Raw genomic sequence first — 26271 nt, forward strand, 5'->3', positions numbered from 1 at the left:
AACAATAATACTAATATATCAAAAAGCAATATTATATAAAAATGCGAAATTCCATCAAGTCATCTCTTTCAATTATCACTATACAATACCACTACTCCATTTACTTATTACTACACTATATAGCTTAACATCATAATAGAATGATATACAACTTTATCTAATATATTTACTATTTCACTTGGAGTCATGTAAGTGTATGTATAAAATGCAATATTTGTAAGCACAATTGGGCAGATTGATCGATACTTTGACTCACCAGTACCTAGTGCTAGTTCAGAACTCCTTGGTGCTGAATCCTGATTCAGTGGATTTTCCACTGAACATCAGAATCAGCACTCCAATGAAATTAACTGCATGTGGTTTCAGTAAATATTTCACTGAAATTCAGAATCAGCGCTCTAATGAAATTAACTGCATGCAATTTCAGTGGAATTTACTCTGAAACATTCAGCATCAGCACATTTTGCAGTGATTTTCATTGAAACTACTATCTACAGTGTGTGTTATGTAAAATGAGTACAATGCAATGATGATCGTCAGAGTGCACACCTTTGTCCTTTGTGAGATCTCTCCCAAATGGGCTGTGGGTGCCACAACCAGTGTTCACCTTTGAACCAGTGGTAAATGCAGCTGGAGCAGCTGTGTAGACTGTCAAGTCTTGTGCAACAGCCCATTTTGGACTGCATATGTATGCTGCTGAATCTGCACAGATATTATTTGTGCTCCTCCGAAATAAAAGTGTGCCCCCCTGAAATTGAATTTGTGTGATCCTGGTCATCATCTACAACAAACCAAACTAGCATGAGTTATGGGCATCCATCATAATACCTTGCACTCCTACTTGAAGCAGAACAATGTTAGCTATAAGTATAGCCTGATCTCAGATGCAGACCTGGATCAAGCTGTGTGAGAATTTGGTCAGATGAAGCCAAATTCTGGGGTTCGCTATTTTACTGGCCATTTGCGACAGTTGGGCTTGCAGATACAGCAACAACAGGTTATTTCCTCTATCCACCATGTTGATCCTTTGGGAACTGTCCTCTGCCAATGCACTATGATTCAACGGCGGCAGTACAATGTCGGAAAATTCTAATTTTGGTTGAAATATATTAAAAGGGCATGGAAGGCCTCAATTTAGCAGCGGCATTGCGGTCCAGTTGCAAGACAACCCAAAAATCATGGAAGTTGCTTGGAAGCCTCAGGGGTGGTCTTCCAAGACCGTCCCAAGGCCATTCCAATGCAAGGGTCAAATTTTGAGACAGCCCAAGTCTCAATTGCAAGACAATTGAAAGTCATCTAATTCCATTTCAAGGATACAAAGTTCATTGGGTCCATTGTAAGGCAATTTAAATGTGTCAAATTGAAATCCATCAAAATACAGTGGTTACAAAAGTTGATTTTCTAGATACGTATCACTAATACCACTACAAATATGCCTTTGACGAGGTGCTTTCATGCAGAATGAGTCGATGGGACAGACAAACACTCAGAGGGTGCCCTGAGTCAAAGCAAAAAGTAATACCCCCTGCAGCCAGAGAATGTCAATGGAGTTTGACTAATATGTGCAGATACGCACATTATGATGGTGGGATGGTGGCACTAATTCAACGGTCCAGGAATGAGAGTCCAGTGTCCACAAGTGGCTGCGGCAGTGTCTTGGTGGTATGCTCAAGGAGAAGTTTGCGGTTATGGTGGTGGTAGACATTGTCGAGGGGGAAAATGAAGGAGAATCATTTGATGGTAAGCAACTGCCTGCCTCAACGAGTCGACAATGATGATGGTCTTGATGTGCTGAGGATTGTTGATGGGAGTGATGGTCGAATATTTAATGCCTAATGTTGTTGGCACATTGGTGTGGTGGGTTCTGGCTGGCAGTGATGGCCATTGACAACAGTGACTGTTAATTGAAAAAAAATGAAGCTATTAGTGACAGTATCGGACTGTTATTAATAAGACTTACCTGCATCTGGTCCAGAGTCTGTCAATGAGTCTATCAATGAGAGCCAACCATATGATGTTGGTGCTGAGGAGAGAATCTAAGGGAAGTCCAAGGCAGATTCAGACTGTCACTAAGACAGAATCTGCTGTCAATGGTGGTACTCACCAACTGCTTCGGGAAGCGTTTTACTAGTGCATGTGAGTTTGGCATCCCATTCTTTTTCTGCGTGTTCAATGAGGTCAAGGATGGTGTGGTTAAGGATGATAAGGTCTGTTGAAAGAAGTTAGAAGTTGAAGGGAAGATGAAGTTCAACCTTTGTTTGGCCTTGCATCGTCTTTCCATAATAGGAAACAACTTGCGATTTGAATCAAAGTCTAATGCATGACAGCAAATTCTATAAGAACTATTAACTAAGTAGAGTCTGAGAGCGACAAGCAAAAGAACTGAAAGTTGCCAGCATTGGCAACCAAGTCTCAAATCTTTTGAGGCCTGGCTGCTGGTGGACGAGCATGACAGAAATGCCCTTGAAAAAAAGGTAATGATAAGGCAAATCAATGCATTGAAAACAATGTAGGTGGAATGACCATGATGTCAGATGAGCATACTATTTGGCCTTTCGGCCAGACCTTCGTGTAGTCTGAGTGTTGATGCTCCCAACAACTGAAAGAGTGGAATCCACAGTGAAACCTTCGCCAATGACAAGATTATCAGCTGTCTGGGCTTTGCGTCGGGGCTTTGGTTTTGGTTTTGGTTTGGGGCATGCATTGTCAATTTCCATGGGACCTAAATGTTCAATTTCAACATGGGCATCTTGAGGCCCCAGATTAAGGCCCCCATCATGGTAGATATAGACTCTGAAGGAGCTGGAACAGGTGGGGCTACAATAGTGGGAGCTGTGGGAGGATAATTTGGGATGAGCCTCATCTTCAGAGTCTGAAAGTAGTGAATCGTGTGGGATATGAATGGTCCATGGGTTTGGTAATAGCAGACCAACGACATCTGCATTGAAGACCAGGCCTTTGAGCTCCTGTTCCATGGCACGCTCGAACTCTTCTTCATATATGTGGCCTGGTTCATTGTCATTGGCAGGAGGAGGGACAGAGGATGAAGTTGAGAAGAGAGCGTTGTTGAAGAATAAGAAAACCTGATGTGCCCAGGAGCCTCCAGTCAGTAGGCATTGACGGAAGAAGTTGTGGTATTTGCGATATGGTATCTTAGTAGTCTCCCCAATCTCAGTCAGTTCTGCGTCACCGGAAAGTAGGGATATTGCCTGATATTTGAGAATAATGAGTTGTAGTTGTAACGATAACTCAAAAATAACTTACTTTGTCCTCGAAGATGCAGCACCTGTGGCAGCCAGTGATGATTTGCCGAAGAGCGATACTTTCAACACCTACCATTTGAGGGTTTATTAGCCTGTACAACAGGAAAAGGAGGAACAACGTACTTGCACCAGCTTCACTGATTTGAGCATCTCACTTGGTACCAGCTTTTTGGATGTAGGAAAGAACACTGGCACAAATTTCATATAGTCACCATGGGGACTCAGTAAAAGCGCACGACATCCAGGGTCTTTGTGTCGTTTGTAGCCCCATATGAAGATGTTCACGCTCAGACTGAAGATGGCACCAGCACACACCTTGACATCTGAAGCCATTTCGGAATGAGCATTACTGACGCCCCTCCCGAACTAAGGAGATTCAGATCAGAACATGAGAATACATTGACAGGACAGGCACAACATACCTGAGAGCCGAAACTCTGATAATTCATCAATTCATGCTCTTCTGGGGGAATGAACTGGAATAGTTCAGCCTTTACACCATCCTCCATCGACACTCCGCTTATCCAGCATTCCTTGCTGTTAAGATTGATGTCTGGACAAGTACACAATGGGAAGATCTTGACGTTAACCCAAAGGCAATGTGTGATGGAGTACTTCCTCCCAAGAGTTCGGATGGTGTCTTCTTTGGTGATCCACGTGTGGTATCATCATGGATCCCTGCCAAGATAGGGCCGTGTCATAAGAAACGCATAATGAGTACACATGTCAGTGACTGTTCAATGTCATTATTATCATGACAAACCTATTGTTACACCGGTGACCTTGTTAGTGAGCAGTAAGACCCTTCAATTTCATAAAGCTTACCATTATTTGATGTGTATCATGTCAATGAGTCTTCAGAAGACAATAAATGCGGAAGTTGATGATGTTGACCTGATTGCTGATGCCCAGTTGCAAGATCCCTCAGAATTCTGCAAGAAGCACGTGATGGCGCTGTTAAGGCACACAAGTACGATTCTGTTGTGACGTGTGCGATAATTGTTGGAGAACTTGAATAGCGGACAGGAGGCAAGGTTCCCTATACATGGCAGCTAGAAGTGTCTGAGGCACTTCTGTTAGGTCTCGACTGTTCAGTCATTGCTGGTACCGGCACTGGCAAGACAATGCCTTTCGTGCTCCCATTACTTGCACAACCAAACAAACATGTACTCATCATATCCCCACTTGATGCTCTTGAGGCAGACCAGGCCGAAAAATTCCGAGACATAAATCTTATGGCTGTAGCAGTGAATGGCAACTTGTACAATCAACATCTACATCAAGTATGGTCACTCACAGCAGCAGGCAACATAGCATCAGCAGGGAGGACTCATACTGTAGCTGCACAACCACTCATAAAGTGGCTCTTATTGTGCAAGCACTGGGAAAACACACACATCGGTATGTTGACATTGTCATGTGAGATTACCCATGGCAAGCACTGAATATCTTCCCTGACCTCCTCCATAGCACGGCTCAACAATGAACCATATGCATTGGCTGCCCACTTATGGCTCATTACAATGCCAAGTCCATGAAGGGCATCAAAGGCATGCGCCGATAACTCACATGCTTTCAAGTAAATTGCCCATAGCTTTGTCATGCGTCCCCAATAATGTGATCGTGTATATTGCGCCTGCGATATTAAGTGCAAGATTACCTGTAACACATATTAATGTCTTTGCATTTCAGAGTATTAAAGAGAAGCACCATTGCTGGACTCTTGTGTGTGTTATGTGCTGAAAAAGAAGTCAAACCCGGCGATTTAACTCTGTTTTGTCTGGCGTGTCCCCAGCCAGGCATTAACGTCACTTTGCCTGTCGGCGAATGTATGCCATATCCAACATGATTCAGACAGATGAACATGAATTATCGAGGCATTAAAAATCAACGCCAATGGACTCCGCTGTGTGTTGACATTTTACGATGTCAATTGTCAGTACCACAAGCATCTAAAGGACCGCATCACTGAGAGTCCAATCCTGGAGATCTCTAAAGAACTGAATATTATCCCCGGCATTGGACTGTGGCATGTCCATGGCCATCAAGACAGTTGCTTTGTGAGATATGCATCAAATTTCATCGAGGGCGCTGGGTGGATTGATGGTGAAATCATGGAGACATTATGGGTGCCATTGAATATTATCTTGCTGGCCACCCGTGGAATGGGAACTCCGCACCGCAAGGAATGCTTGGACTATCAAATGAATGATTGCAATTTCATGAAAATGATCAGAATGAGTGCATTCTCCTTCCTATATATTGGAACAACTCATAATAGGCCATGCAGGCAAGTCGCTGTGCAAGAAGTACAACAAGGTGGTCAGGGGGACTGCCGACAGTAAACTGGTGTTTGAAAAGCTTGATGAGACCGCTGTAGGGATACATTTCTGGCTGGGCTTGTAGAGACTGTTTTACCTATAGTTATGTTTGCACCTTAGCTTACATAATCAAGTTACCTTTTCACCAGTATTACTATGAGTCTGAGAGATCAGCAAGTTTCTATCATATTTCCTCTTCTCTGAGCCTTGAGCCTGGTCCAGAAACCCTTTAGGGTCGAATAGCAGCTAGGTTCTGCAAGACCCAACATTGTTCAGACTCACCATCTGAATTGTTGTACCCTTCACCGCCAATCCTGTGAAAGTCTGGGAATGGGAAGCCCAAGAGAAAGTGGTGCACCAGCAGCACCACTGTGATCCAATGGCAATGGATATTTATGAAGTACAACTACAGAAAGGTATGTGTAATCCATGTATAGCAAGTCTGATCTCATCCAACCACAGTGCCGACGAGAAAGCAGCAGGAAATACGTCTATTAGCGGAACAAGGGCACCGCCAGGTCCTATCCGGCAATGAGGTGTTGCAACATGGCTGGCAGAGGGATTGACAATTGAGGAGGCACAGGTGACATTGCAAACGACTATTAGAACACTCGGTGCTCGGCAGACAGACACAGAGTCATCAGCTTCAACCTCTATAAGAGATGATGGACCGGCCTCGCAGCATAGAAGGGCAAGCGAGGCCCAGACTGGATATCGCTCGGCATTAATCTAAATAAAAATGACCGTCAGTGATTGTCATTTAATCCAAGCAAAGCTACTTACCCCCCACCATCGTATGGTGCTCATCCCAGCTGGTAGAGCTGCTTCAATAGTCTCAATATACCCCAAAAACTCGACCCTCCATGGTTTCAATGGGTCAGCAGTAGATTCACCTATATCTGCCTCACCGTCGTCTTCAGAATCACTTTCTGCCGACCTTGCTTTTGCGAGGTGACAAAATATTTCGATTCAACTCAGAATAGTGCGCCTCGAACTTCAGGATTGTTAGGGCTAAGAAAGTAATTAGTATACAGTGAATGATGTACCACTTTCTCTGCACACGCAAGGACATCATTGAGCAAACTCGATGGCCAGTGCTTTTTGAAGTACACCATTTTCATTGTTGGATCCAGTACTACACTTGCAAATGTCAGAGCGGGCCAACCAACAAAAACATATAATAACAAACACATAGCAACTATATAAGCTGGAGTGTCGTCCTGTCGTAGTACTCGTCTAACTTGTTGGACACTGCCTTGAGTGCATTAGCAAATCAACTATATTTAGATCTTTCCGCTTGTGACATCCATGATCTGTGAAGAGTCTCCAGTGCTGGAATAGCAAGATGAAGGGTTGATCCGTGATCTGAAGAGAAGGCTTGCTGAGCAACATCAGCATACTAAGAGAAACAGGTTAGGCTGACAATCAAAAATCAATTTCACTGAACGCACCAAAAGGAGGTCTGTAAATTGCCCTGCTCGTGTCCATTCCACAGGTGACAGTTGCATACGATCAATTTTGGAGCGTTTGGTTAGATTACATTCTTGGTGACCCATCTCATAGACAAATGTGTCGACATGCTATGATGCACAACTAAAAACAAAAAATTTGGATGAAATAACCAGAAAAACACACCCTCTTGTTGTAGCAGCTGTGTTGGCGAAGACACACCAGCCTTGGTTTGAATGGTCTTGTATATTTCTTTCCGCTTGGCGGATGAACGTTCCTGAATGTGGAAATTCGTCAACAATATCAGGGATGAGATGGCCATAGTACCTTGACGCAAATACTGCAGATGAGGCCAACCTCATCCTGATCATTCTGAGATGTGTCCAGTTTGTACTTATGAGGGTCTGTGTTCTGAGATTAATGACATGTGCTAGGCAACTATCAAGATAGTCAATGATTCTGCTATTAAAATTAAATGTAAATAGACGTACTTTATCTTGCATGACTGCCATGGGAATTCCTTCCTGTACCTCGTCTCATACAGCTGTGAAAACTCTTGTAGCATAGTGCTATTGTTGCTCGCATTGTCGCACGTAACATGCCCAAGCTTATGAGCAATACCAACTCGATCCAGTACCTTGAATAAGGCACCGCCCAAGCGCTTGCCATTGTGCGGATACAATGGGATGCGCCATCTCCATTCTTTGGTGACGCTCTAGGTGAGATTGCAAAATCAGAACAACATTTTTAGGATCACGCTAAAACTCAACAGATGAACTCAATGTGATAGCAGAGGGAACTGGTTGAATGTGTGGCCAAAGCTGCGGTCAAGAAGTGAAAGGAAGGAATGCCAAGTAGCAGTAGTACTAGTACTGAGGAATTGGTAAAAGCATAAAGCACAAAGTAGATGATCAGGCTGACTGAATTATCAAGAGCATAAAAGCATCGCTATTTGATCACTGCCAAACTTCTCAATGAAAGTATTCATTTGTGGCCCAGCCGTTACACCCCTCCTTCCACTTATCAAAGCCCTTATCCATGTGGAAAATAAATGAGGCACTCCTACCCTCATAGTGCATGTTAAAGTGAGTTTCCAACACCAATCCCTGCTCAAACATAACCAAAGCCCCTCCTGTGAATGTCCACATTTTTCTATTAAGTATTGATGTGCTTATCTATCAAGTCAGCAATACCATAAATAGCCTGATAATACAGCTGCATCTTTCCAAGAAGAGGAGGGGGGAGATACCATGATGGTGGTCTTTGAGTGCAATGGTGAGGTACTGTATAATTTCGACCTTAGGTTCGTGGGAAATTCACTCCCACATTATGTAATCATTTGTAGCATGTTCGTTGGCTGTTGTGACGTGTGACACAACCTAAAATAGGTTCGTTGAGTTGTCGACCACGGCGGCGTTGGCTCCAGCGATGCCTCTAGATTTGCAAGGATTTGCACTAGTTCTGTGTTGGCTTGAAGTCTGCCATTCAGGTTGGCAATACTCAGCTCGATTTTGGCTCATTTATAGGTGTGTGTCGCACAGTTTGTGTCTTAGCTACCAATTACTCATGTTTTCTCACAGCAATCCAGCTTCAGATGGTGAACCCATTCCATTGGGAAGGGACAAGCGCAGACATGTCGCAAACAAACAATATGGTGCATTTGAGGAGCATTAGCATGTACTAGTACAGTAATATGTCTTGAAATTGCGTGAATACAAAGTGTCACACATTTAGGTTCGTCAGCTGAATTTGCATGTGACTGTCATAAGTCCCGAGTCCCGAAGCCCGAAGTCCCGACACCTGGAGTCCCGAAACCCGGAAATCAAAACTTGGGACTTGACATTTCATATGGGACATCTTTCAAAAATGTTTAAATCAACCTTTCATCTGTCCATACACATTTTACCAACTCCCGAACCTCGAAATTGTGGACTGCCGGGTTTTGGGGTTCGGGGGTCCCGGAACTCGGAACTCGGAACTTAGGAAATTTGGGGAGATCAATAAAATATACTTTACAATCGAGTTGATTGACAGACACATTGACTTACCCGTGTATGAAATATATTTTTGTCTCACATACCGAGTTCCGAGTTCCGGGACCCCCGAACCCCAAAACCCGACACCCAGCAGTCCACAATTTCGGGTTTCGGGGGTTGGTAAATCCTGGTTTGGGGTTTTGCACTGAAAATTTGACATTTATATGTATCTAGGCTCACCCATATATGTACCCATCTACGTACAATTCCCCCACGTCAGCCCACCCATCTATGTATTATCCCCCACGTTGGCCCACCCGTCTATATAATACATACTACGTCGGCCCACCTGTCTATATAATTATACCCCACCTCGGCCCACCTGTCTATGTAATAAATATTTTATCACACCCTCAGCCCACCCGTCTATTTGATATCCCTTTCGTCAGCCCACCCGTATATGTAATACTTTTTATGTCCGCCCACCTGTATATGTAATACACCCCGCGTCAGCCCACCCATCTATGTAATATTCCCCTACCTCGGCCCACCCATCTATGTAATACACCCCCGTCGGCCCACCCGTCTATATAACAATATTTGCCTTACATCTCTCTTCAGCCCAGCTGTCTATAATATCCTACTCTACATATTACCCTGATGGGCCCACCCATCTCCATGAATGATCATATTCCCCCGGCCCATCCGTCAACATCAAGGATATATATATCATTGGCATACATGGGCCCACCCGTCTCCATCGGAAATAATATGTGTCCCGGCCCATCCGTCATCATCGAGAATATACACAACATGGGCCCATAATCCGCTGGCCCGTCTCATACGGGATATTATGTAGGTCGGGTGGCCCGTATAATACGGAATTTGTCACTGAAGGGGCTCCATCATAGCGTGGCCGCTGCGCTAGCCGGTCCATCTATTCCTTATAATGTCTTTATTGTGAGTCGCCTGTTAACTTTATTCTGAACAAGCAAATTGGCCATTTTGGCAGGAGTATTTGCAACGAGTTACCACACTTTTTCTAACTGTTAATCATTTTAGTGCCACTATGGGCAGTCTCATTTTTACTGACCCCTTATCTTTGTCTTTGTATTATGGTAGTCCCAGAGTAACACTGTGTGAGGATGGCTCGCCCTTTATTTTGACTTTGCTGCAGAGAGCAGGGTAAACATTTTCTTGGCATTCTGAAAAAGCCAATCGGCCATTTTGGCAGGAGTATTTGCCACTGTAGGGAAAAGGTGGATGTTCACTTTAATGGCAGTCCAAGAGTGCCTCTGTGGGGAGGGGTAATTTCTTGTGCTAATTTTTAACCTGTATTGTGGCAGGCCAAGTGTGCCCAGAGTCCCACTGTGTGGGCAGGATATTATTTTTTGCTCACCCCTTATTGTGTACCTTATTTTTCTCAACTGGGTTTGCATTATGGCAGTCTCAGAGTGCCGCTGCAGGCAGGGTAATTTTTTAGGGGTGAGTCATTTATGTGTGAGGTTTTTGTGTGGCAGTCCGACAGTGCTGCTGTGGTTTTTTTTTTTTTTTTTTTTGGAGGGGGGGGGGGGGTTCTTGCCACTTATTTTCATGTTTACATATTATGGCAGTCTTATAGTGCTGCTGTGAGCAGGCTCTTTTTTCGGTTGAGAGGCATGTATTATAGTGTCACTGCAGAAGAGCAGATGACAGCAAGAACAGGCTGCCCACATTGCGGCAGTCCAAGAGTGCTGCCATGGGAGCAAGATCATTTTGACCAACAGAAGTTTACTTATTTTTTTCAACTAGGTTTGCAATCATGGCAGTCTCAGAGTGCCGCTGCAGAGCAGGGTAATTTTTTTGGGCGAGCCACTTATTTGTTGAGTTTTTTTTGTGCTCATCCCCTTATGTTTATGGCAGCAGTCTGAGAGCGCCACTGCGGACATGAAGGCCAAAAGAGGGAGGGTCTAAGAGTGCCACTGGGGGGGGGAACAGTATGAAGGCAGTCTGATTAGTACCACTATATGATAGGTTTTGAGTCACAAAAGTTTACTTTATTTTCTCACTAGATTTACATTGAGGCAGTCTCAGAGTGCCACAGCAGGCAGGGTAATTTTTTTTCCAAGAGTGCCGCAGTGCATGGGGTTCCTTTTTATATATATATATAAGCTGCACTGTCATTGGCTAGTGTGGGGGCAAGCTTAGCAATACAACATTTGGCTTCTTTGGTTTGAGGGTAGCAGTTCAATTTCCTGTTAATTTCCCGACAGTAGAGGTGGATGTTCACTTTAATGGCAGTCCAAGAGTGCCGCTGTGGGGCAGGGGTATTTTTTTGTGCTATTTTTACCCTGTATTGTGGCAGTCCAAGAGTGCTGCTGTGGATAGGGTCGTTGTTTACTGCAGAAGAGGGTTGATATTTGTACACTTATCTTTGTCTTTGTTTTGTCATCATTATGTGGTGATGTCACTGTATCGTGATGTTTTACCCTGCATCATGGCAGTCTCAGAGTGCCACTGTGTAGGCAGGATATTTTTTTTTGCTCGCCCCTTATTGTTTACCTTATTTTTCTCAACTGGGTTTGCATCATGGCAGTCTCAGAGTGCTGCTGCAGGCAGGGTAATTTTTTTTAGGGGCGAGCCACTTATGTGTGAGGTTTTTTGTGTGTTGAGAGGCATGCATGAAGAGAATTAATGTTTTGCCATTTTGTATTATCATGGCAGTCCCAGAGTGCCACTGTGTATGCAGTTTTTTTTTTGAGGGGGAGGGGGTTCTTGCCCCTTATTTTCATTCTTACATATTTATGGTAGTCTTAGAGTGCCGCTGTGAGTAGGGTCTTTGTTTGGGTGCCACTGCAGAAGTGCGTTGAGGGCAGGGCTCCTTTTGGTTAGCAGGGATATGCATTTCATGGTGGCAATTTATGAGAGGGGGGGGAGCATACATGGAGGGTGAAGGGGCATGCCATGGGCGGCAGTCTAAGAGTGCCACTAATGGAGAAGATAAGAAGGAGAGGGCATGCATGGTGGCGGTCTGAGAGTGCCACCATTTTTTTTGCTGGGGGGCCACTGTACAGTGGGGGGGGGGAGGGCTTGCCCATGGTGGCGGTCTGAGAGTGTCACCCAGGGGCATGCATGTTATCATAATTATGAGAGTGTGGGGGGGAGTGAGGGATGTGCCCATGGTGGCGGTCTGAGAGTGCCACCATATATTTTGGCGAGAAGAAGGAGGGGGCATGCAGTGCCACTAGGAAAAGGAGAGGGGCATGCATGTTATCAATCATGGAGGGAGGGCGTGGAGTGCCACCATGTGGCCACTTTAGGGGGACCGTGGGAAAAACCTGGACTGCCGTTTTTGTTGCCTGAAGCTGACCTGGACGTGGTCATAACTACCCCCCCTCAAAGATCGATTTTTCTAGGCTTCCCATGTCTTGCCAGGACTGCAAAAGTATGTTTCCTGGGGGTTATTGATGCGTCTGAAGACGATGGTAAAGCTAGTTTTGTCAGGAAAAATCAGGCTGTTGAGATATGCAAGGTCCCCCTCCCCCCCAAACTCATATATATTGATATTATGTAAATACCGGTATATAAAAGAATGTTCCTACTGTTTTCCATTCATATAAATCGATTGGAAATGGTCCCAGAGTGGTTTGAGCCCATCCTGATCAACATATGCGAGTTTTTATGGTATCCCCCTCAAAGATCGATTTTTCTAGGCTTCCCATGACTTGCTTGTACTCTAGAAGTATTTTTCTGGAGTACTCTTAATGTCCCTGAACAAGATGGTAGAGCCCGATTTGTCAGGAAAAATCAGGTTCTTGAGATACAGAAGGTCCTCCTCCCCCCTCCTACTCCATATATCTGACTACACTCAGGTTTTGCCCAAAGCTGATACTGAAAATGGTGGTTCCAGTGTTTTTAAGGTGTAGAAATCGATTGAAGATGGTCCCAGACTCTCTAGAGGTCGACATTGTTGATGTTTGTTGGAGGGGTGGAAAATTCAGTATTTCGACATTATCTCCAGATCCCAACCGCCGTTTTCTTTCATTCCGAGCTCATATTAATCCTTGGAGATCCTTCTAACATATGTACCAGCCCGAGAAGAGAAAAAAGTTTTGAAAGTTGAAACCTATTTCTGTTTTGACCATATAAATTTCGGTACTCCTGCTGTTCTCCCCTTGTTGCGAAAAGCTCGATGACTGCTGCGTCTGATGGTACGTTAGCTTGATGTTAGCTGGGTCTCGAGGCATGTGAACTCACTGCTTTTCTGCCGCGGAAGCGGAGCGAGCCTTGGAAAGCATCGTTTTGGGAATCGTGTCGATCAGACAAGGTGTCTTCTTCGTTGAGACCGACGCCGTGTTTGACTTCCCGGGTGGTCAAGCTGAGAAAAAAAATAGGAACACGGTGTCCGATGAGCTGTGAGGTGAATGACTTACAGTCCCAAGACAATATTAGCGTAGACTACGATCTGCCATGAGCCTATATGCGAGGTGAGTGGGTGACAAAAACTCACTCCTGGGGGTCACCATCTGGATCGCTATCCAATATGGTTTTCCTGGTGATGCAACAAACTAAACAGATGAGTCATAAATGTATGCTTACGAAGCATCCACGTACCGTGCCAAGATACGCCAGCTGAATGATGCTGACCAATGGAAACATGATTAGGCTATAACAACAGACGCGGAGTAAACCTACGCGAGTCCCAGGCCACGGCCAACAAACAGTACAACGAGGTTTTCAACCACCCCCTCGGGCCTAAAAACAATGCGTCAGCAGTTGCTTGCTTATGATACGAAGCACCGACTGGAGCATGTCCGGATAACGTGCTGGACGCAATGACCAACGCATCGCAATAAAAATGATGATGTTCGTGATTGATGCGAAGCCTTGGCTGATTCCAGCGATAATCTGCAATTCCAGGTAAGAATCCTCTTGATGAACCAAAACACTCACTGCCATAGAGGGCGAAGCGAATGTGGACAACTGCCTTTGCTGGAAGCTGAGAAACAAACGAGAATCAGCGACGGTATCCAAGATTGTTATTAGAATATCCACTTACAATTGCCCTACTGAAGCTGCACTTTCGTCAATGAAAATCGATTGAATATCATACAAACTAACTTAAGCCGAAAACTGTGATCGAAAATCACGTCAGGCAAGGTTTATACACGCAGGAAAGAATACTAACCAAAGGCGATGAAGGCACAGAAGAGCTGCGGCGTGGTCAGCAGAAGTGACTGAGTATGGTTATAAAACACATACCACTACCGTGCCAACGAATCTCGAAGTGATACTCGTAGGACCACCGCAAACTACGAACAATGAGAAAATGAAACTCACAAACAAACTTGGCTCACCAGTATAAAGTCAACTAGCGAAAAATCTAAGGGGGAGTAAGAGATGTAGCATGTTCTATCTATGATTGTTGCCTTACAACTGCGTGATTGGAGTGAGAATGACCTGGAGTAATGCTGTTAGCACGCCGGAAGCCACCGTTGAGTATAGAAGACTCACCAAAAGGAGATATTGTATCTTGATACGGCAGACAATGAGAAGCGGCTAAGGCAACCATGCGTCAAATTCACTTACGCAAAAAGTCCTGAAAGCATGGTTGCAAAGGTCCATAACATATTTGACGAACTGACACTTATGGTGTTGCATACAGGATATCCATTGTCACGTCGAACATTTTTATCAGATAGTGATATAGCCTAATCAGATATGTTAGGGATTGGAGTGAATGGAGACAAAGCTCCTACAAGTTAGATACTATGAATCTAAGTCAGGAAGACAAAAAGACACGTTTGAAAGTGGTCGCACCTAGGCCAGTTGAAGTGGTATCCAGGACACTGGATGTGTGTAAGATATAGTTCAAGTTTAAAGCCAGGATGCATTACAATAGTGTCCCAACCTGCAAGAAAGTGGAAATGTGAGACGGGTACACGACAGATAGGGAAGAAAACTATACCAAGATCTTTGTCCATGTATAATCATTCGAGTATTGAGAAAAATATATGTACATCTCTGCAACGACATGAGAGAAAGTTGACGAGACCAGCAAATACTCACGAAAGAACATCAAGCCGTATAAGAAAGTGGCAAACGCAAAACCCACGAAAAGAACCACGAGATTCTCTACTTCAGCGGGAGAGGGGGAGCCAGGGTCACTCATTATGGGTAGTGAGCCGCAGATTGAGGAGAGAAATATGCATGAATGAGTGAATCATGATTTCGACGCGGCCGGTAAATTATATTGTGAAGTGTAACTAATATATTCGTTCGCATAATTAGTGCAACTCGGGACCGAGATAGCATAGCAGACCAAACAGGGTTGTATTCAGCGCTATGTGGAGGTATTATGTAAGCGCGGGCTACTGATACTGCTCTGGTCAAATTGGAAAAAAAAACCATTTACCCAGACTCCAAACCAGTCGGCGGTGTGTTAGCGAGCCATAATCCTATAATAGCCGTGAACCAAATACAACCACATATTATTTCTCCGAGCTTTTACCGACTTTTTGTTGGGCTCTAGCACAACTTGCTGTGGCGCAAGATTATGTTCTGTTTGTCTCACCGTAAAATCACAATCCTCCGGCGGTTACGAATATTAATATTAATTCTTTTGAGATATGTGTCAATATGCGTCATTCTTTGCACTAGTAGTGTCATGTCGGCTTTGCGATATGAAGTCCCCACCTTGGATGATCTCAAGAAGCTCGTCGAAACTTCATTCGGATTCACTCCATGTACCTGGCAGCTCAACTCGGCTCTATCAATCTTGCGCCACAGCAAGTTGTGCCAGTCGGCTAGGTGTGTTAGAGCCCAACAAAATGTCGGAATTATGTCGGAAAAACTTTGTATGGTTGTATTTGTACACTAGGATAAGGCTCTCTACACACCGCCGACTGGTTTGGAGTCTGCTGTGCAGTGTGCTCAGTTGTTTTCGTCACTGAAATTGAACACATGACAATATTTAAGCATATTCTGCGAGTCATTTCTGTCTTGTTGATTCATCGGCGCTGAACGGCGTGTATGCTATAGTTCCCTCCTTTATAATTCTTCAGGACTTTACAGGTGTTGCAGTGTTTCGTGACCTCCAGCACACATCTTACTCTCCAGCGTCAGTCTGAAATCATCCCTCAGCCATCATTATGGCCCGTCGTCGGCCTGTCACCTTTGAGTCTTCAAGCTCATCAGAATCAGACTCTGATTTAGACTTTTCTTCGGCGTCATCGCGCAGGACTTCCCCAAATCCTTCAGCAGAGAAATCTGCTTCCAGCACTGAACCCTTGAAAGGGAGAAACTGTAAGCGCAAGTCGTTAGGCGACGATAATAACAACAATACGAAGAGTTCAGAATGTCCACGATGGTAAGTCGTGTTGTATAGCACATGTATGCACTTAATCTCGCGTTTTCAGGCAAAAAAGGACAAGTCAGCATATGAAGCACCGATAATCTAAATGCTTAACAATGTGCGTGTTGTTTAGTGAGGAACTAAGCTACGCAGAACACGCCCAGGACCCAGGAGAGATACACCTCAGTGGAGTGCATCAAGTTGTCATTACTGGTGTGTGATATCCTTGGTGATATCAATATCAGTGTAGCACATATTAACGACTTTCAAGCCATTCGCGCAACCGATCTCACTCTTGGTCTCCGACGGATCCCCGCCGGCTTCCTTGTGGTGGTCAGGGCTGACGGTGCTGAATACCGGACAAGCAATAAATCTACAAACATAGACCAGACCGTCGTCGAATGGCATGAGCATATTCTTCTGTAAGTTGTTTTTGACTCCGTCTGTCTTGCAGATATCGAGAAAGATTCTAGGCCGTGCGAGCCATCTTCTAAAGTTCGGGTCAGCGTGTATGCTTCGTTTGAACTGGGTCCCATGGTGTGTCACGGAGAACTCCTCAACACATTCGAGATCTCCGTTGGAGAATTACTATATCTCTGTTCAGGCGTTTGTAGGCCTGTAGACGGGCAATATATATAGCATAGGGTTTGGGCATTTAACGGTTCGTTCATCGTCTTTCTACCTAGGTTTGCGATTCAGCGTCCTGATCAACAGATGTGGACACCATTCCTGAGAGTGGAACGTGGTTTCAGTTGGTACAGAACGGTACTACCACAATTAACGACGGACCAAATGGACTACAGAAACTTGATACAGTGATTCAAATGGCAGAACAATAAGGGCTTTACGTCATAATGTCACTAACGAATAACTGGTATCCATTTGTTAACTCGACAGCAACAAGCACTGCATTACCCGATGTACTTGCGTCTGTCACTTCTCCGCCGCGTAATACTCTTTCAAACGACTGGTAAGTCAGCACTGCATTTGATATTAATCTTGGGCAAATCGACATTCTTTCAGGTGGTATGGATCTATATGTCAACCAGTTCGGACTTCAGAACCACGACGCATTCTACACGAACAACGAAATATTGACCGCCTTCCAGAATTACACCCAGCAGATCGTATTACGCTATCTCAACAGCCCTGCTGTATTTAGCTGGGAGCTTGCGAACGACGCTAGGTAAATCATGCTACGTATCTACTGCCTTGGAACATGTCCCTCATCATGTATCAGATGCAACGGGACCTTGCCCACTAGTCCAACATGCACAACACAAACAATCACACAGTGGCACGCTGAGATGGCTGCATTCATCGCGTCCATTGATTCCAACCACATTGTCTCTGCTGGGTAAGTATCATACAATACCGCTTTAGGGTCGTGGTTCTAATTTTCCGTAGAACATCTGGATTTCAATGCACAGATTGTCCGAAGTTGTATCCCATTACACCAACAGCTTCGCCTACGCCCTCTCCCGCACCTGGCAAGAAGCGCAACAAAGTCACTCCTTTGACAAAAGAGCAGATCATAAGGCAGCGCGCTGAGTCGAGACACCAAAACAGGGCAACCGCCAAGCGTGCAGGCACCTTGAAGGAAGGCGGCGTAAGGATACGGGGTCGTTGGGTATCTACAGGTATTTTGGTCTATATCATCAAAATGTAATGTTTCTTATCATTTTTCAGCAACGCGAGAAGTCTCGAGCTCGATCGGCCCCACGACGGATGGTTCAACTGGCGTCGACAGCCAGGACATCCTTAACATCCCCAACATAGGCTTCGGTTCCTTCCAAGTATTTCCCGACCAGAACTCGTACGCTCCCGATGATCCAAACCTTAGCCTCGTCCAAAACAAGATCCAGTCGAGTCTTACGTGGATCCAGCAATCGGCTCAGTCTGCTGCTGCGTGGGTTGAAGTCTAGCCCAGCCGATTATTAACTTACGTTTCTTCCAGCGTTGGGAAGCCTGTTGTCCTCAATGGATTCGGTCTAGTTACCCAATCCAATCTGAACGACTTCGTCCCCTTCAACATGACTTATGCTCCTTATGCACCCGATACAGGTAATATTGTCGTAGTTCGACGGTCGACGACCATGTACTGATGTTCTTGTTTCTACAGCGGTCACCGCGAGGTCAGGTTTTGCCGGTAGCAAGCGACAGAGCTCATCATCAGACTACGCCGATAACAGTGACCAAGAATCAGGTTACAGCTCGTTTTTGCAGAGTGCGTGAATACAGAAGTGACAATGTTCGATCATACTGAACTTTATTGCAGTGGGCAACAGCGCTGGATTAGCAGGCGTCATGCAATACCAGGTCAATACTTCCTTTCGTTGTGATGCATTTGATTGACGCTCGTTATAGTGGGGCTCAACCGGCGTTACCCAAACAAGCAGTACCATCCAGTTAGACGAGTTAGACACAACCGACTCCCCAGCATCAGGGGCAACACTAGTTGCTTCGCCTAACGATGGTTACTCCATGTACGTGCTACATTATGGCATTAATAGACACCCTGGCTCACTGAACGTTATAGTGCTAATAACCCAGCCATTCAACAAATCCTGCAGCAGGGCGCGCAGGCAATGGCTCAGAATTCATGAGGATTGTTGATTCTTCTTCGGTTCCTTTTCTCCAGAGACGCTGTTTTTATATATATCATGATTCTCAAGAGTTATGCGTGGCACAGACAATGGTAGAGTGGGACCGTATGTTTCCCGCATTTGATACGTGCGTCGGGGCAGGTTCCATACCTTCCTGAATTCGGACCATTTCTGATACTGTGTTGGTAGTACATGCTAAGTACGTTTATGAAGTGTTGTAATATAGTAGGTGAATCAACAAACGAGAGCCATAGCCATGGTTTGTGCGCGTAATAATTATAAGTTAATATCTATCGAGGGACTGCAGTAAGTTGGTACCAGCCCGAATTGATGGAAAAATTAAGTCTTGGTCAATGTAGCATAATAATCCTGGATACTAGACGTGACTTCCGGATACTTGTTTCGCCTCTTCAGCTTCTCCATCACTAGACCGACATGCTTGCGAATCTCCCTAGTGTCGGCTGCTGAAATATCTTTCTGTTCCACGCACTTGATAATAGCCGGGAAAGCGGCGATGCTTTCGGCTTCATGATAAAGCTTCAAGTCCAATGCAGCCTGCCAGGCTGACTTGACAAGGGACGGGAACTGGTCAGCTGTGACTGCCTCAAATGTAGTTCCAGCCGCGTCTGGATTCGAAGAACGAACTCGCCCGAATATTGCAGCGAGATGGAAGGGGGCGGGCGACTCGGAGTTCTCCTCGAGGTTGTTTAAGATGTAAATGCAGTGTCCGATATGTCGATCGGTAACTAGGCGTTTACACCACTCCGTGTTAGAAGTAAGAGCCATGATGAGCCGTAGGTAAGCATCATCTCGCCAATAGTTGAAGTTGACATCGAGTTCGTCATCTTCGTGACGATCAGCAGGACGAACAGGACAAATGGAAGTTAGAAGAGCAGGGGAAAATTCGGTGAGGAGTTTCTGGCGTATATTCTCGTCCTGTATGGCATCAAGGTCGGCGAGTGCCAGTCGAGAGTCCGAAACACGTAAAGCTGCGTAGCGAAGGCGACGAGGGCTGGATGATTCCATGGCAGATATGAGCGCGCTTAGGTAAGCAGATTCTCGAGTACCAAGTCCGTTCATAGCGCTCAGCACTAATAAAGCATCTCCCATTGCTGTGGGATCCTGGGAGCAGGACGCGAGGTAGTTGACCAGCCAATCGAAATCAGCTGCTGTACGACGATCGTTGGTCCACGTGAATTGACCACGCCAAATGATGGAGTCGTGATCTGGATGGACGAATCCGTCCCCAGCAGCAGCAATCATCATGCGCAATGCAGTGCGTGCGTCTGCCCGACATTTTCCCCTCTCCCGGTCGGACAACTTGAACCTTGACAGTTGGCAGGCAAAGGCCTTGCACTGGTCAAAGCTTCGTGGAAGAATGACGCTGCGCCACGGATGCCAAATTCTCGACTGCTGGGAAGCAGTTCGGGTATTGGAATCATCTCCAATTGGCAGAACACTCAGACACAAATGGTTCAAAGCTCGCCCACAGGCGACCGCTCTATCTTCTGTTGAGGGCCAGAGTCGCCCTTCAGCGTCGAAACAGGCTAAAAATGTATCTCGAAGCCGCTGACAGTAAGACACGATGTCTGAATTCGGTGGCCATGTAATGGTGGGAATGAGTGATGCTGCGCTTGTAATGTCGTCTGGATCTGTGGATGTTGCAAGAACCCAGCATATGGCAGATTCTGTTCCGATGTCGCTGGAGGGCTTGACACTGAATAGTCGTTGTAGGAGTCTCGAGATGGATGCTCTGATGCCGCGGAGGCAAGAGCGAAGGCTTGCGCCCAGTGTGCGTAGGTCGTTGTCGTTCTTTTTAATGACCATGCTTGCTGCCCACATGAAGGCACCAGTCATGCGAAATATGAAAGTAGCTGGCGTTTGGAAGGGACAATCTGGGGATAAAAGGGATGCAAAGAGGGTGCACCAATGGAACAGGCAGCCTAGCACCGTGGTCGCAATGATGATGGATGTGATGGTCCGCTGTTGCGTCCACACGTACGCGGAGAGGGAAATGCCGAATAGCAATAATGAAATTTCCAAAAGGACCGGAAACGTTTGCAGCACAGCATCCAAATGCCACGCTTTGAGGCTGTCGAATTTTTGTTGTCTGTTCTTGCCCTGCTCCTCGAGGGATCCACACCCGAACCGTTCAAGCTTGTAGATGCGGAGCCATTGTTTGCCCAAAACGGCGCCGAATGCTGCAAGAAGGCTGAATGAAAGGCTGGCGTAAGCTAGTGTCTGAAACCATATTTGCCCGTTGGAATATGCAGGTGGTGCGGGAAGCAGATAAGTATCTGTGATAGGGGTTCCATGGCTGTTCATTACCATCAGCGTGATGATTTGCGTCAATAAAGCATCTGTGGTAGTAGCGTCGCTAGGCTCCATAGTGGCGATGAACGCCGTATTCACTGCGGAAAATAGGCCAGACTAAAGACTAGTCATCACCATGTTCAAAATGCACGAGTTTACGACTTACAAAGATCAAGACGATATCCATGTCACCACCATATTGCTCCAAAAACTCGTCGTCGTGTTGCGATGCGACCTTTTGATATACCGTCCAGAATCGCGATCGCTCATCCTTTGCTCCCTTTCCCACAATGTTGGAACTTCGAAGAGTGTTGAGGATTTGCTGCAATAATCTAAGCAAGTTTTCAGCACGAGCACCGGAGAGTACCGGTCAAATTACTTACTGCTCAGATGACTTATCGCTAAGAGAGTCAGAGAGTCCAATTGCATCACTATCGAGCGTGGACTGGGCACTTGGCGAGGTGAACGCTGCATGCCGTGCAGCAAGGGACTCAGATGATAGACTTCGAGCTCTAAGTCCGATTTCAGATGTGTTGCAGGTATGTGGAACGTGGACACTTACGGTCGATATGTGCCATCTGCTTGAGGATAACGCATGTCATTTGGTTCTCTGTATCTCGGTCAGCTGTAGCGACATCGTGGAAGCAGGTGAACCATACTGAAAGTAAGCGGCCCTACGGACGCTCTTGTCAGGAACGAAAGTACCAGTGTCCATTGAATGACGACGGAAATTGTTGCATTCGTATCGGCGTTTAGTCTTTTGAAGTAGTGCAAGGCTGCGTCCCCCACCTTCAAATGCAGTAGCCTCGTTGTCGACAACATCAAGGCGTAAACGAGGCCATTCCATACACGCCACAGTCCACCAGGGTCATCCAGTGTATGAGGTATGACGATGGCGCCCCGATGAACAAGGCCATTCTTACGAATTGACGCCTGCTGAGTTTTGTCGCTACCGACATGTGGTGATCAGGACGATCTGGGGCTTGCCTAGTGCAATCAGCGCTGAAAATAGAAGCTGTGGTGAACATGAAAACAGCATGGTATAAGCATTGTACACCCTACATTTGACGCCTTAAATTCGAATTGGCCGTAATGTGCCGGCATATCACAAGCTTAATGCCACAGCAAGATCATCGACGTCGCAAGACAGCCTCATGAAATTGGCGCGAGTCAATGAGAACCCCCTGTCCTTGTGTAGGACGACAAGTACGCATTCTACTGCGATAGTTGGCTGCCACTTGACTGATGCGGCTGGCACGCGTGACGTCATTGCTAGCGCCCACCCAGCCTCGTCGTCTGTCCGCGCATTTCGAGAATGAGTCGTGATTTTCCAAACTTGTCTTGCCATTGCCTAATAGTCATTCGTGAGAGTTTTTGCACGGCGTGGAGTTTCCAACCACCGTAGACCAAGAGCAGACGAGCACAGCGACACTCCTTTCAATGCGATTTATTGTATGCTATTCCTCAGATTTTGCGCCTACAGAAAGTTATCCGATGAGCAGAATGTTAAGAGGGTAAACCATTGGAAAAGTACATCCGACGTCTTTGTTTTTGAGACACGCCTCGTCTTTACATACCAGGTGCCATATTGCATCTTCGCACCCGAGGAACTCCAACCACACTGCCGAGTGGTACTTTATCCTTCGATATGGCCATTGCTCCATCTCTATCGACCCATCACTGTCTAGGCGGATAACACTCCAGACATTGTCTTCAATACGCACAAGCCGCACGTTGGAAAAGCCCTGGTCGATCACGTTGATGACGGAACGTATCGGAAAGTTTGTCATACCAATGAACGTGAGAAGGGGAGGGACTCCCGGACGCAATTGCTATAATAGAATACATTAGTTCTACTCTTCTTTTCAATGACGAGCGCCATCGACTCACGTTTATGAAAAGGAGAAGGTCCTCTGCAGGCGGTACCATAATATCCATGGTGAGCGCACGAACACTCCACGGAATAAGCCACACTGCTAGCGAAGGAGAAAGATCTCTCTAGGATACGTGATATAGAGACTGCGGAGGTTCGTCAGAGAAGGTAGTACACCCCAAGCAGACGCGTCAAAATCAATGCGACGATGGTCTCCGCTAGGCACGATGAGGTGGAAGGAATGGAGATGCTTGCGATCTCTCAAGAATTCCGAGATAGCAGGCACGAGGTCCCTGTCTGTGACATGTCGATGCAGACTGATAATCTTTGAGAGCAAAATGCATCAGAAACGGAAGCGAGGACCTATGCAGGCGGAACATTGCTGATGGAGTACATTCCAGAATACCCGACAACGTTAGTGACTGTAGTTGGTGGCCGGTAGACAAGATCTCTGAGAAGACCTGGCTGTCTACGGAAAAACAGCCCTCAAACTCTATGACCGTTAAGTAACGGACAGAGATGGCATCTGTTGGGAATTTCCAGTTTGCATTCTTGATGGACAGCGAGCGCTGGTTGTCACGACTCTGTGATATAAAGTCGTGGGTAGATGTGCTGTTCCCTCGTTAAGCTGTGATGGAGAAATGTGTAATGTGCTTGGATGGTGGGAAATCAATATCCCCTGAACGATTAACAAGACTGCGGAGCGTGAACATGCAGGCCGTTTTGGGGCGAAAGGAAGTATGAAACGACGTACTTGATGATGGTTTGTGGCACACAGTGTTTCAAGTATGTGATTGATTAATACACTGTTGCCTGAACAATGCGCACCGCGAAGGTTGCATAGCTTAGGCAAAGAGTTAATTAACATTCCTAGGGAGGATTGAGACATAGTAACGCTAAATAATGAGCACAAACCAGTCTGAAACGCCAATGTATGTGACGTGTCTGAAACAGCATATACGCTTAAGTTCTGACCTGCGAGGCAAAGACGGGATCGACGAGAATGCGGGTAAGAATGTCTGCACTTCGCTGGCAGTGCCAGGCGATGCTGTGGAATGAAGATCGATCTCGCGGAAGATAAGCTGACTTGCAATGCGAGAGAGTGCATGTGGGACCAGTAAAAGAGACTTGAGATCATGTTTGGGAAGACAGAGCAATTTCTCTCCAAACTTCGGCAGAAAAATGAGGCGGACCGTCAGGTTCCCTGATAAGCTTGATATTATTTGGTAAAGGGACGTCATAAAAGGGTTGCACAAGTTACCATTTCTTGTCGTAAATGCTCAGATTGTATTGTGGCTTTGACATCTTGATTTGCAGGATCTGAACCCAACACGGACATCAAATCTGAAAGATAGTGATATCAGCACACTGACGGGACCCAAGGACATGCATGAATTTGACCTCGTTGTGCAGAAGTTCGGTACCCAGCTGCTAAACGGGTTTTGGCACGTAACAAAAGAGCTCTTGCGACATCTGCTGGTGGAACGCCTGAGACTTGGAGAAAGGACTGAATAGCATTTTCCATGACAATTCGGAACCTTTGTGATACACAACAATTTAGATTTTATCTTATAAACAAAGTAATTGGATGAACGTACCCTTCGGACGGCAAATGCTGCAAAGCGTGGAGAAGAACGTCAGCCTTTTGAACGTCAGACAGACACCCCGTCACATCGCGGATGCTGGCATCAAGATTAATGCGAGGATTGAAAACATTCATGAGGCAATTCCCTGGGACTATGTACTGGTTGCTCCGTTGGTGCGAGGTGAAAATGGGGGCTTGAACGTTTAAGTGCAGTCCAAAGGACTTTGCACGGTAAATATGTTATGTTTCATACAACGTCACGTGACAACCATTCATATTTGTACTCCACTTGCGGTGTCAAACACCAGAGTGTATTTAATCAGCTACTGCCCATCCCAGCATGGAGAATAGCAATCCCTCGCCCATAAGAAAGCCTATTAGCGTGCCACCGTAGATACATGGCTTCGCCCATCGCTAAACTTCCAGAACTCGCACAAAGGCCAGTCCAGTAATGTCCGGCCTAGGAAAATCTGCGTGGAATGACTGAAAGGCAGCACTTGTATGGCTAAACATCGTCGCGTGTGTTCAAAGATTGTCAGTTCTTCCTGGAGTCATTGAATGATGAGTTTCCAACGCAAGCGCAGCATGAACCACTGCAAACTCCCTGCTTATTGGTACGTCTACACTCCCTCCGTCAATAGGAGAAATTGAATCCGTGCGGTGCTCCTAGCCAATTTCACTATACGCCGTCATGATATACCCGTACACTCTGACTCTTTTCAGTAGATTCTGTAATAGAATCCATAGTGTATATAGGGTGGGTACGGGTCTCCTGGGCGATTGTAACCTGGATTGGTCGAGTGAAAGTGGGCTCCGTAAATGTTGATGGCTCATGGTATGCACTGTGCATCAGGCCAAAGCTAACACTGGCGATGATAAGAAGTGGTGTCAAAGTCTAGAAGAACGTGAGACTAAAAAGAAGAAGCAGCGTAAAGTGCTCACAGAAATCTGGATAGCAACATTAATTGCCACGCTAAAATCATTGCTGCCGGACTGGTACAGAGCGCACACGACCACGATGCTACTGGTATAGATCGCACCGGACCCGATGACAGTGTATATGGCAGTTTTGTAGGAATTGTGATTGGCTAGACCAGACACATCTCGGCTCGCCCGCCAAAGACGATATGCGATTCCAGACGTGACACTGATAGTAAGAGCAAGATCGCATGTGCAACTAGTATTTCCTAAAGCTATGGCAGTATTCCAGAAGATGCGATTGGTTATGAGCATGGCCAAATTTGCGACACCAGTTGCTAACAGGGGAGATGGTTATTGTGAGTGCTTGATCCGACAGCTAACAAGCCTACCGAATTGTGCAGCTTCTAGAATTAGCTAGCGGTACCGTCGCTCGTCAAAAGAACAACAAGTAAGATGAAATCAGATCTCTTACCATGACAAAAACAACGATCCACCTGCAATTCCAAACCACATAAAGCCTCCAGATCTGTTGTTGCATGTGTTAGGTTCCACACCTCGACACGCTAGTAATTACTCACTAGCAGTAAATTTAGAGCGAGGCCCTGAAAAAAGTAACGATAAGACGCGATTT

General features: G+C 45.8%; 9 protein-coding genes across 9 annotated transcripts; 3 read left to right on the forward strand and 6 right to left on the reverse strand.

Moving 5' to 3' along the window:
* Positions 1 to 1832: 1832 nt before the first annotated feature.
* Positions 1833 to 3772, reverse strand: HD556DRAFT_1451172 (uncharacterized protein; the record flags this gene model as incomplete). The annotated part of the gene is made up of 8 exons (XM_041307903.1): positions 1833 to 1897; positions 1961 to 2023; positions 2105 to 2209; positions 2627 to 3209; positions 3265 to 3332; positions 3387 to 3395; positions 3419 to 3629; positions 3686 to 3772. 8 exons carry the CDS (start codon positions 3770 to 3772, stop codon positions 1833 to 1835), a joined length of 1191 nt encoding a protein of 396 aa, XP_041152492.1.
* Positions 3773 to 4291: 519 nt separating this feature from the next.
* Positions 4292 to 4549, forward strand: HD556DRAFT_1189123 (uncharacterized protein; the record flags this gene model as incomplete). Its single annotated transcript, XM_041296129.1, has 1 exon — positions 4292 to 4549. A coding segment is annotated over one exon (258 nt), but the record flags the coding sequence as incomplete, so codon positions are not given.
* A 636-nt stretch (positions 4550 to 5185) lies between these two features.
* Positions 5186 to 5404, forward strand: HD556DRAFT_1206844 (uncharacterized protein; the record flags this gene model as incomplete). The annotated part of the gene is made up of 1 exon (XM_041296490.1): positions 5186 to 5404. A coding segment is annotated over one exon (219 nt), but the record flags the coding sequence as incomplete, so codon positions are not given.
* Positions 5405 to 6857: 1453 nt separating this feature from the next.
* HD556DRAFT_1314614 (uncharacterized protein) lies at positions 6858 to 7545 on the reverse strand (the record flags this gene model as incomplete). The annotated part of the gene is made up of 5 exons (XM_041300967.1): positions 6858 to 6983; positions 7036 to 7127; positions 7220 to 7310; positions 7361 to 7444; positions 7525 to 7545. The coding sequence occupies 5 exons, from the start codon at positions 7543 to 7545 to the stop codon at positions 6858 to 6860; spliced, it is 414 nt and encodes a 137-aa protein (XP_041152495.1).
* Positions 7546 to 13064: 5519 nt separating this feature from the next.
* HD556DRAFT_1540252 (uncharacterized protein) lies at positions 13065 to 15284 on the reverse strand (the record flags this gene model as incomplete). Its single annotated transcript, XM_041309739.1, has 17 exons — positions 15058 to 15284; positions 14809 to 14899; positions 14639 to 14699; positions 14578 to 14586; positions 14503 to 14547; positions 14329 to 14335; positions 14247 to 14300; positions 14177 to 14197; positions 14110 to 14121; positions 14048 to 14063; positions 13793 to 13987; positions 13684 to 13743; positions 13603 to 13630; positions 13499 to 13556; positions 13422 to 13464; positions 13246 to 13366; positions 13065 to 13193 (listed from the first exon to the last, which is right to left on the reverse strand). Exons 1-17 carry the CDS (start codon positions 15158 to 15160, stop codon positions 13065 to 13067), a joined length of 1053 nt encoding a protein of 350 aa, XP_041152496.1. The 5' UTR covers positions 15161 to 15284.
* Positions 15285 to 16139: 855 nt separating this feature from the next.
* Positions 16140 to 18948, forward strand: HD556DRAFT_1451174 (glycoside hydrolase superfamily; the record flags this gene model as incomplete). The annotated part of the gene is made up of 14 exons (XM_041307904.1): positions 16140 to 16357; positions 16476 to 16555; positions 16614 to 16764; positions 16816 to 16879; positions 17240 to 17312; positions 17366 to 17528; positions 17583 to 17699; positions 17750 to 17982; positions 18032 to 18251; positions 18300 to 18406; positions 18465 to 18569; positions 18621 to 18661; positions 18710 to 18828; positions 18882 to 18948. 14 exons carry the CDS (start codon positions 16140 to 16142, stop codon positions 18946 to 18948), a joined length of 1758 nt encoding a protein of 585 aa, XP_041152497.1.
* Positions 18949 to 21120: 2172 nt separating this feature from the next.
* Positions 21121 to 21535, reverse strand: HD556DRAFT_1203524 (uncharacterized protein; the record flags this gene model as incomplete). The annotated part of the gene is made up of 2 exons (XM_041296420.1): positions 21121 to 21378; positions 21428 to 21535. Coding segments are annotated over 2 exons (366 nt in total), but the record flags the coding sequence as incomplete, so codon positions are not given.
* Positions 21536 to 22718: 1183 nt separating this feature from the next.
* Positions 22719 to 24854, reverse strand: HD556DRAFT_1435292 (uncharacterized protein; the record flags this gene model as incomplete). The annotated part of the gene is made up of 13 exons (XM_041305410.1): positions 22719 to 22738; positions 22835 to 22925; positions 22959 to 23093; positions 23152 to 23255; positions 23282 to 23451; positions 23486 to 23753; positions 23885 to 24004; positions 24050 to 24104; positions 24160 to 24296; positions 24328 to 24346; positions 24396 to 24478; positions 24536 to 24672; positions 24733 to 24854. 13 exons carry the CDS (start codon positions 24852 to 24854, stop codon positions 22719 to 22721), a joined length of 1461 nt encoding a protein of 486 aa, XP_041152499.1.
* Positions 24855 to 25335: 481 nt separating this feature from the next.
* Positions 25336 to 26067, reverse strand: HD556DRAFT_171208 (uncharacterized protein). Its single transcript, XM_041309790.1, has 3 exons — positions 26030 to 26067; positions 25662 to 25975; positions 25336 to 25614 (listed from the first exon to the last, which is right to left on the reverse strand). Exons 2-3 carry the CDS (start codon positions 25950 to 25952, stop codon positions 25399 to 25401), a joined length of 507 nt encoding a protein of 168 aa, XP_041152500.1. The 5' UTR covers positions 25953 to 25975; positions 26030 to 26067; the 3' UTR covers positions 25336 to 25398.
* Between the last annotated feature and the right edge of the window lie 204 nt (positions 26068 to 26271).

This window comes from Suillus plorans, assembly GCF_016647745.1.
Source record: "Suillus plorans strain S12 chromosome Unknown HD556scaffold_122, whole genome shotgun sequence".
Classification (NCBI taxonomy): Eukaryota; Fungi; Basidiomycota; class Agaricomycetes; order Boletales; family Suillaceae; genus Suillus; species Suillus plorans.